The 11,311-nt window shown below is 36.2% G+C and overlaps 1 protein-coding gene across 1 annotated transcript in view; it reads right to left on the reverse strand.

Moving 5' to 3' along the window:
* Positions 1-2,437: 2,437 nt before the first annotated feature.
* Positions 2,438-11,311, reverse strand: part of LOC136847987 (oplophorus-luciferin 2-monooxygenase non-catalytic subunit-like) — a 12,148-nt gene continuing 3,274 nt past the window's right edge. The window contains exons 2-5 of the mRNA XM_067119997.1: positions 9,791-10,154; positions 7,321-7,479; positions 3,790-3,897; positions 2,438-3,038 (exon numbers count right to left, since the gene is read on the reverse strand). Coding sequence (XP_066976098.1) covers positions 2,836-3,038; positions 3,790-3,897; positions 7,321-7,479; positions 9,791-10,154 — 834 coding nt within the window. The 3' untranslated portion in view covers positions 2,438-2,835. The remainder of the gene's footprint in view (positions 3,039-3,789; positions 3,898-7,320; positions 7,480-9,790; positions 10,155-11,311) is intronic.

Consider the following 11,311-nt stretch of genomic DNA (forward strand, 5'->3'; position numbering starts at 1 on the left):
TATATATATATATATATATATATATATATATATATATATATATATATATTTACAATGCGACTATTAAAAGATACATTTCATAATACGAGAAAGAGAGAGAGGGAGAACAATGATCTGATATATAATTCAGAGAGAGTTGCATACACTATATATATATATATATATATATATATATATATATATATATATATATATATATATATATATATATATATATATATATATATATATATTTTTTCAGCATTTATTTCCTCGTATTCGATATGCCCTATTTTCTATAAGCTATCAGATTTGCCTTTCCCAATGGTGACAGTCTAATCAATTTCCTTCCACAGTAACTGACAGGCTGTCTGCTACCACATGCGAGTTCATGTGACCGGAAAAGTAGTGTATAATCTCAGGCAAAATTTCTGATTGACCAAAAGGATGATAAGTCGGTGGATTACGTACCAAATCAGCCTCTCTCTCTCTCTCTCTCTCTCTCTCTCTCTCTCTCTCTCTCTCTCTCTCTCTCTGAATCATATATCTGATGATTTCTCTGTGAATTGTATATCTGATCATTTCTCTCTCTCTCTCTCTCTCTCTCTCTCTCTCTCTCTCTCTCTCTCTCTCTCTCTCATCGTTTTAATAGCCGTATGGGAAAATTTCTTCAGCATGAACATTTGCTCAGCCACATCATCATCATCATCATCATCATCAACAACATTCACTCCTGTCATTCAATTCGTCGTCATAGAAGTCTTTTCCCTGCTTTTATCCGAGCCGAGAGGGCAACTTCCAACAAGACGATGTCTGCAATTCCTTAAGCAGCTTTCGGAAAGAATGTGGGGTGAAAACCTTCCTGATACCCGTAGGACAGTCTCTTGTGATCTTCGTTATGAAGAGGCGGGCACCAAAGAGCAAGTATAAATGAAAAGACGAGGACTTTCGAGAAGTGAAGGGAAATATCATTCTTGGAGGAGATTTTTCGTGCTGTACCGACCTGAGCTTCTTCTTTACAATAATTCCAAAACAGTTGAAAGTGCTCGTCAAAGCCTCGAGTGAATATGTAAGATATGTTAAAGTGGAGAAAATTTTCTAGATGCTTGTAAATGCCGTTTTACATTCTGAATGTCAGTTCTGATCAATGTTAACCATTTTGTTGTGTTATTTCTTAGTTCTATATTCATCTTCAAGGCTTGATATCAAACAGCCTTTGCGTAAAAGGCGAGAGAGGGCTGATTCTTACACAGTTTTGCAACACTGGGTTAAGTGCTGTCATTTCTTACTGAGCGAAAAATCGATAATTCATATAAAACTTCATAACATTTTTTCTTCCTTTATCTAGTTAGGGAGAAAGGTCTACTTATTCCCCGATGGAGTATGAAGCCTTAAATCCTAGTGGTTGTCAAAGGTAGAGGGTTGCAGTGTTTGGAAGACAAAGAGAGACTAGTTATTTCAATTTATTCAAATGAAGGTAGGCTCAGGAAGGAGAGGTTATACCACAGAGAGAGAGAGAGAGAGAGAGAGAGAGAGAGAGAGAGAGAGAGAGAGAGAGAGAGAGAGAATCATAGATTAATATGTGAGGATTTTCAAGAAGTTACAAAATCAGCTTGATAGGGAAAACAAGACCTTTTCTTTACATTCATCTGAGAAACTGATCTTTTTTCTTTTACTTTCAAATAAGAAACTTGCCATTTTGTTTTGCTTTCATTTGAAAAATTTTTATATTTCTTTCATCCGAGAAACTGGCTTTGTTCTTTTACACTCACTGAAAAACAGACCTTTTTATTTTACTTTCCTCTAAAAATTGAAGATTTTTCTTTCTCTTATCTGAGAAACAGGCCTTTTTCTAAGACAGGCCTTTTTCTTTCACCTTCGCCTTAAAATCGAAGCATTTTCTTTTACTTTCATCTGTCAACATCATTTTGTTAACTTGGAATCTTTTTTCCACCTTGCTAATACGTAGAAATGATAATTGTAAGATTGTCTTGAATTCCACTTAATAGACATATCTTTGGTAGCTGGATATTCAGTGAACACATTCTTGCCCTCGTGTTAGAATTATTGCGAGACCAATTCTTCTTCTTTATGTTTACACTTATTCAAACTCCAACGTAACTGTGTCGCGCCCTTACGCTTGGCGATGCTCATTTTTAAATTTTGTTTCCAGAGAATCGATAGACCTAAAATGTAAATTTCACATTTTGCGAGTTTCTCGTCTGTATTCCAAGTTTTGAATTACGAGAACAGATAAAGAAGAAAGTCGTTTTTATCTGATTGTAATTGAACTTTGCATTAGTTGGCCATGAAAGACTTCTCTATCACACAGAAAGAGAGTACTGCCCCTCGGAATGTACTGATTTGTTTTCAGTGTTACGTACTGTGAAAGGCTAGACTGATTTTTTAATATGGCTTTCTCTTCTGTTTCCTAAATATTATTGGAGAGTCAATTTCATTTCTGGATGACAACAAACTTTATTGAAATTTACGTAAATTGATGACGAAGTAGTGCATCATCCATCAGACAGATTAAATTTAGGAAAACTTTATACCAAAATAATGGTAAGTGAAATACCATTGATCGACGCGTCCAAATTTACATCACATAGCAATTATTTCGTCCGGTTTTTTTTTTTTAAGTTTTTATTACTTTGTGACATCAAAACTTCAGCTGTCTGTGTGTTGTCACATCTTCAAACCAAACGTCCTCAAAAGATGGGTTAATTAAAAGCGCTGAATAATATCAAAATCTCTGAAGTCAATACTCTCAGAATGTGGAAAAAATGGCTTACGTCAGTTCGTCAAACTAGGAACGAATTTGTAGTTCACGCTCATGAACCAGGTGGCACTGAGTCACGGGTCATTGTTCGTCAGTGACACGCCGAGTCTTCTTAGGAACAAGTTCGTTTCGTCATCTGACGCGCAATCTTTAAAATACTTTATTCCTAAATTGATCAAGTCCCTTCCATCCTGACAGGTGGCGAAAACCACCTGACTGTGGAAACGGGAATGTTCCACGACCCACTTGAGCTCACAGTCGCATGCCAGTGGATTGCCTGGAAGGAAAAAAATATTTTGTACAAGGTCAATTTTATTATAAGAAAAGACTTCCAATAAATATTTTGAGGATACTGGACACAGTAAAAATCGTTTTCCTTATGAAAAAAAGACTTAAAATAAATATTTTAAGATACTGGACAAAGTAAAAATCATTTTCATTATAAAAAAAGGCTTCCAATAATTATTTTGAGGATACTGGATAGAGTAAAAATAATTTTCATTATTAAAAAAGAAACTTACAGTAAATATTTTGAGGATACTGGACAAAATAAAAATAATTTTTATTAAAAAAAAACCTCCATTGAATATTTTAACGGCAATAGACACAGTAAAAATCCTTTTCATTACGAAAAAAAAATTCCAATAAATATTTTGAGGATACTGGACACATTTAAAATTATTCTCATTAAAAAAAAAGACTTCCAATAAATATTCTGAGGATAGTGGACAAAGTAATGACATGGGATTCAAAATATTGAGTTTCATACACGAAATATTGTTGATCATAAACGTTTGAGGAAATATCAAGTAATATTTCAACAATTGTGAAAAAAACTAATAAAAGTGGATGCATGATTTTGTCAACTTTAAAAAGAAAAAAATCTGAAAAAAAAAATCAACCGTTTCACACAAAAAGGCATCAGTCACTCTACTCAATAGCGGTCTACATAAGAAGATGGGAAATACCAGAACTGGCAAAGATAAAGAAATATTGAAGATGAGCAAATAGAGTTTTTTTTTTTTTACCTGCGAGCCAAATCGTCACTTCCCTTCGCAATATCGGCCTCCAGGTATCTTCCTCAAAATGTTGCATCCCGTTATTATCCAGGTATAGTGAAATACCTGGAGGAATCCCTGGCGATTGGAAATAAGAGTTGTATGTCAGAAAGTAATATTCCCTGAAATTAGTAAGAACGTTTGGTATTATTATTATTATTATTATTATTATTATTATTATTATTATTATTATTATTATTATCATCATCATACCAGATTTCACATGTTCTCATGATTTAAAGGAATTATTATTATTATTATTATTATTATTATTATTATTATTATTATTATTATTATTATTATTATTATTATTATTATTATTATATCAAATTCCACAGGGTCCAGGAAAATAAACCCATCTGCTTTCATCATTTAATATAATAATTCCTTCTTCCTATAAAGTATTTTCTCTAGTAAGTGAATCCATGTGTTATAGGAACCGACATTTCTTAGGTTGCTTGAAATATTACGCTAACCTCTACCTAGGTAATACTACACTTTCCATGTATTAAAGATTTATAAAACTAGAAAAATAATGAAGGAATTGTTTTGAAGAATACAATATAAAAAAGAGCAACAATAATTGTTTTCAATAAGCAAAAAAGGATTGGGGAGAAGATATTATCTTGAAGTTAAAGCCATAACAAAGCAACTTTTGCAAATTTCATTTCATCCCATCATCAAAGCAGCGATTGCTTTGAATATCAACAACATTCTCCACGTTTTCTTTCTATACTATCAACGTCTCTACTTGAGTTAACGAGCATATTTTATAGAAGCAATAGAGATAATGATGAATTATCACAACAGAATCATGGGTGAAGTATAAATTAAGATAAATTCACTGAATTTTTCCGGATGAATATCTCGTTCCCCACGCATGTAAGAACTCTGGCGGGAGACCCCTGAGTTAAGATAATCTCAGGGTTTCTTTTCCAGCGTGCTCGTTCCAGCGTTGCTCTGGAATCTTCCAGGTACTCCAGTGAGCTCAGAAAGCAAGAGAAAGACAGCTTGGCTACGAGATTTAGACAGGCGTGAAGAGTGGAGGATGGAATATTTGAGAGAATGCGGTTGGTCTGGAATGATGCAGTAGCAGGGAACCTTTGTATCCAGAATGTATCCAGTTGATCTGGAAATAGTATGGCAATAGGGAACCATTGTATCTAGGATGTATCAAGTTGGTCTGGAATGGTGTAGTAGCAGGAGACCTTTGTATTCAGAATGAATCCAGTTGGTCTGGAATGGTGTAGTAACAAGGGACCTTTGTATCCAGAATGAATCCAGTTGGTCTGGAATGGTGTAGTAGCAAGGGACCTTCGTATCCAGAATGAATCCAGTTGGTCTGGAATGGTGTGGTAGCAAGGGACCTTTGTATCCAGAATGAATCCAGTGGGTCTGGAATGGTGTAGTAGCAAGGGACCTTTGTATCCAGAATGAATCCAGTGGGTCTGGAATGGTGTAGTAGCAAGGGACCTTTTCCAGAATGAATCCAGTGGGTCTGGAATGGTGTAGTAGCAAGGGACCTTTGTATCCAGAATGAATCCAGTGGGTCTGGAATGGTGCAGTAGCAAGGGACCTTTGTATCCAGAATGTATCCAGTGGGTCTGGAATGGTGTAGTAGCAAGGGACCTTTTCCAGAATGAATCCAGTGGGTCTGGAATGGTGTAGTAGCAAGGGACCTTTGTATCCAGAATGAATCCAGTGGGTCTGGAATGGTGTAGCAGCAAGGGACCTTTGTATCCAGAATGAATCCAGTGGGTCTGGAATGATGTAGTAGCAGGGAGCCTTTATATCCAGAATGTATCCAGTTGGTCTGGAATGGTGCAGTAGCAAGGGACCTTTGTCTATCCAGACACCAATGGCTTTGCTTGGCATCTGTCATTGCAGTTCATTACTGATATCTTTCACTGCTGATAATCTTTTTGCAGTTTCTCGGTGTCTTTTGTCACTCCTGTCACATTATTATCCTAATTTAGCTCAATAGTGTCAGTGATCAGGATGACTGACAGCTGGCTGATTCATAACTGAATGTTATCAGTGAAACTTCTTTGGGGATTTGTAAACAAGCAAAGGTGATGTTTACTCATTATTTTTTTTTACAATATAGTGAATGTAATATATCAGTTTTCATAACACTCTCTCTCTCTCTCTCTCTCTCTCTCTCTCTCTCTCTCTCTCTCTCTCTCTCTCTCTCTCTCTCTCTCTCAGAATTTTTATTAGCTCTTTATTAATGACAGTTTCAGGAACACTACCAATTTTAAAATGCGGACAAGTAATTAGAGTGATATATTAATTTTCCCTACTCTCTCTCTCTCTCTCTCTCTCTCTCTCTCTCTCTCTCTCTCTCTCTCTCTCTCTCTCTCTCTAACCCAATAGCCATAAATATATTCACACAGAGTTTCTGTTAAGTCTTCGGAAACACTATAATGTTAAAAGACTGACAAATAATTAGTGATATATTAACTTTCCACTGTCTCTCTCTCTCTCTCTCTCTCTCTCTCTCTCTCTCTCTCTCTCTCTCTCTCTCTCTCTCTCTCTCTCTCTCAATAGCCATAAATACATTCACACAGAACTTATAATAAATCTTCGAAACTAATAGTTTAAAAGACTGACAAATTAGTGATACATTAAATTTCCTAACTCTCTCCCCCCTCTCTCTCTCTCTCTCTCTCTCTCTCTCTCTCTCTCTCTCTCTCTCTCTCTCTCTCTCACCCAACAGCCATAATTATATTGACACAGAACTTATGCTATTTCATTATTAAATGCAGCGTCAGGAAACTACCAATTTTAAAAGACGGGGCAAAATGATACATAACCATCAATGCGAATAACTCGGGCAGGTGTTAACACTACCAGTAAATCGTCGTTAATGACGGAGAATACGCATTACGACCCTGGCGTCATTTGTAGTCCCTTCCGCCTCAATTACCTTTTGAAATGCTCATGCATGAGCATTATTTTAATGTGTGTTAAAAATAATCCTTTAGTTTAACAATGGCATTATTCGCTCTCTGAAAGTAGGTAGGCTTTGAAAGATGAATGATAAGTGTAGGTTGACTAGACAGATACACACACACTCACACACACACACACACACGGATTGACAGACATGTAGGAAGGAGGGGAGGGGAGGATAATAAATCCTTATGACTTTATAAAAGATCAAACTCTAAGCGCATCGGTATAAGCACATTATTAGAAGGGAGGTACTCAGGTATATGCACTTGCAGAGTCTTTTGTGTTTTTATTAATAATGGAAAATGACACCTGCTCACCAGTTTTGGTTTATTGTTCAAGTTTTGTGTTTCTCTCTCTCTCTCTCTCTCTCTCTCTCTCTCTCTCTCTCTCTCTCTCTCTCTCTCTCTCTCTCTCTATTTATCTTTAATTACATATATATATATATGTGTATGAATATATATGTGTATATGTATATATATATATATACACATATATATTCATACACACACATTTAAATACCTCACCAACTATTATAACTCCTACCTTTCAATGCTCTGGAGCTGAGAGTTTTAAGATAATTGTGACTTAATCCAACTGCGGTCATGTTCCGGCTGGCAAATTCCAGCGCGCCCTCGATGAGGTCAGAGATTTCGTTAAATCCCAAAAAGAGGTGTGACAGGGATCCGAGCCTGGAAAATGTACCTGTGAAGAAATTCGTTATTATTATTATTATTATTATTATTATTATTATTATTATTATTATTATTATCATTATTATTATTATCTGTAAGGAATTCACAACATCGTGATGAAAGGGTATTTTGTAAATAAATTGTTACATTTGTAAAGATAAAAACAAAGGCTTTCGAACACCTGAACGGTGTTCCTCCTCATTGTTTGCACTAAGATAATTTTTATCTTTTGCCTATTGATAATAATAACATTAATAATAATAATAATAATATTATTATTATTATTATTATTATTATTATTATTATTTATTTTATTTTATTTTATTTTATTTTTTTATTTTTTGCAGAAAAAAATAGCAAGCGTATATTTAAATATATTTTGCTTTAATTATTCATAGGCATCGGCACCCCTTAGAAACCGGCTTCTCACTCCCTAGGGGTGCAAAGGCCCCCCCCCTCCCGGCTAAGAACCACAGCCTTAAGAGGAGATCTCTCAGAACCCTTAAACATTTAAAGATCAACACCTTTACAAAGAAGGACTGGGAAAGCCTCTTACGAACTCCTGGCTGATGAGATCTTAGTACGATTTTAATATTCTAGGACCGACTAGAAAAAGCTTTTACGTGCAAATGAACTGATGGCGCCAAAGTTCTTTTAGATACCCAGGGACAAAGAGAAAGAGTTATTTATAAGCGGAGGTGTTTGCGTAGCCATATTTTGACTCTATTTATTTACTGAGTTATGGAAACAAAAATTACTGAATGTATGGACTCGTTACTTATAAGCTGAAGTGTTTGTGTAGCCATATTTGACTTTATTTATTTATTTATCTATCTATTTATTTATTTATATATGGAGACTATTACAGCTGACTTTTACTGTCTCGTTACTTTGCTAAATGATACAAGGTCGTAATGTTAACATGAATATTTTGCACATTTTAGTTTTCTGTAAAAGAAAACTATTGTGCCAGCTTTGGCTGTCCGTCCGCACTTTGTTCTGTCCGCACTTTTTTCTGTTCGCACTTTTTCTGTCCGCCCTCAGGTCTTAAAAGATACCGAGGCTAGAGGGCTGCAAATTAGTGTGTTGACCATCCACCCTCCAATCATCGAACGTGCCATATTGCAGCCCTCTAGCCTCCTCAGTAGTTTTTATTTTATTGAAGGTTAAAGTTAGCCATAATTGTGCTTCTGGCAAAGATATAGGATAGGCCACCACCAGGTCAAAGTTTCATGGGTCGCGCCTCATACAGCATTATACGGAGACCACAAAACGATAGATCTATTTTCGGTGGCCTTGATTAGACTGTAGCGGCTGTACAGAAAACTTGAAAGCGCGGAAGAAACCTCGGCGCATTTTTTTACTTGTTTTTTACAATACTTTATTTAAGGGAGGTGCCATTTATGTTTATGAAATCTGTGTTCTTACCTGAGAACGGGAAGGCAATGGAATAATAGTATGTTTGTGAAAATGTATGTTCACACCTACGAAGAGACTATCAATGAAATTGGCGTTCTCCCCTATGAAGAGAAAATTAATGAACCTTGGTATATTCACCTGTGGAAGGAAATTTATTGTAATAATTTCTCACCTCTCAACAGAGAATTAATGAAACAGGTGTGCCTCACCTGTGAACAGAATGTTAATAAAATAGGGTATATACACCCAGGGAAGGGAATTTAATGTAATAATTTCTCACCTGTGAACAGAAAGTTAATGAAATAGGTGTCCTCACCTGGGCACAGGAAGTTATTGAAACAAGTCTTCTCACCTGGGTACAAGAAGTTAATGAAACAGGTCTTCTCACCTAGATACAGGAAGTTAATGAAACAAGTCTTCTCACTTGGGTACAGGAAGTTAATGAAACAAGTCTTAGTCTTCTCACCTGGATACAGGAAGTTAATGAAACAAGTCTTCTCACCTGGGTACAAGAAGTTAATGAAACAAATCTTCTCACCTAGGTACAGGAAGTTAATGAAACAAGTCTTCTCACCTGGGTACAAGAAGTTAATGAAACAGGTCTTCTCACCTGGGTACAGGAAGTTAATGAAACAAGTCTTCTCACCTGGATACAGGGAGTTAATGAAACAAGTTTTCTTACCTGGGTATACAGGAAGTTAATGAAACAAGTCTTCTCACCCGAGTACAGGAAGTTAATGAAACAAGTCTTCTCACCTGGATACAGGGAGTTAATGAAACAAGTTTTCTCACCTGGGTATACAGGAAGTTAATGAAAAAAGTCTTCTCACGTGGATACAGGAAGTTAATGAAACAAGTCTTCCCACCTGGGTGCAGGAAGTTAATGAAACAAGTTTTCTCACCTGGGTAAACAAAGTTAATGAACGTATGCTCCAAGTCGATAGCCACAAGTGACGGAAGTCTGTCAAACGCTTCGCGGGGCAGGAAACCGATCGGATTGTAAGACAATGAAAGTCTCTCCAGCGTCCTGGATCCGAGGACGGGAAAGGACTCGATCTTGTTGTCCGTAAGGAACAGATCCCTCAGGACAGTGAATGCCTGGAGTTCCTGGAACGGGAAGTGGGATATTTGGTTTCCAGTGAAGTCCAGATGGTTTAACGTCTGGAAGCTCTGCTTGGCGAAGTTACTCTCGACGATGAAGAGTTTCCCTTTGCGGAAGATGATTTGACTGAAGGTGGCTCGGTCGAGTGAGCCTTCGCTCAGCACCTGAAAGCATGGTCGATGAAAATACTTGTAAAAATGCCTTTAGAAATACTTTTTAATATTGCCCTTTAATTTTAGCACTTTTGTCAGTTTTCTTACTCCAAAAATACCTTTGTCAAATAAAATATCCTAGTTATATATTTTTGTATTGCTTTAACTTATATATACATATATTATGTATATATATATATATATATATATATATATATATATATATATATATATATATATATTATATATATATATATATATATATACATATATGTATTGTGTGAAGTGTTTATGTGCTGTTATTTTGAGTCGTAATGATTTGCTATTTTTAGCACCATCGCCTTAACTATATATATATATATATATATATATATGTGTGTGTGTGTGTGTGTGTGTGTGTGTGTGTATGTATGTGTGTGTGTGACTGTGTGAACATTGACAAATACGTGAGACGCAAACCTTTAAATATTCCCAGTTATAAAATCTGACACAAAATCCTCCCTCTGACTGCATTCATCCCAACGTCAGTACTCTCCATGAGAAAAAAAAATAATTCCATCTCAAGACCGACAAGAATTAACCGAAGGAAACACAGTCTAACCCCTCATTAAGCACCTCATTAGACGGTCGAGGAGGGAAATGAGGAATTCATTAACCATAAAATGAGGGTATTAAGGTCTTTCGCGTGAAGTCTTGGGTAACGCTGCCACCGATAGGGCATCAACAGAGATCTTTGATAATTTGTCACCTTGTGGGGTTCGTAAATCTTCAGTATCTACGGGAGAAATTAGAACTTCCTTAATCGTTTTACGTCAGGAATGTCTAAGGGAAAGTTTGATCAAAATACGTGTTTTTCCTCACGCGGCCATACCTAGGATTAGTCAGTTTTGTACAAAAGAGGGATCTTATGTTTAACAGCCCTAAAAGTAGGATTCGCAGGCTTGTTTAAGGTGAGATCTCCGCTGGCTTGTTAAAGTCAGATCTCGCTTGCTTGTTGAAGTAATAGATCTCGCTGGCTTGTTAAAGTAGGATCTTGCTGGCTTGTTACAGTAGGATCTCGCTGGCTTGTTAATTAAAGTAAGATCTCGCTGGCTTGTTAATTAAAGTAAGACTTCGCTGGCTTGTTAAAGTAATAGATCTCGCTGGCTTGTTAAAGTAGGATCTCGCTG

This window comes from Macrobrachium rosenbergii, chromosome 18 (genome assembly GCF_040412425.1).
Source record: "Macrobrachium rosenbergii isolate ZJJX-2024 chromosome 18, ASM4041242v1, whole genome shotgun sequence".
NCBI lineage: Eukaryota > Metazoa > Arthropoda > Malacostraca > Decapoda > Palaemonidae > Macrobrachium > Macrobrachium rosenbergii.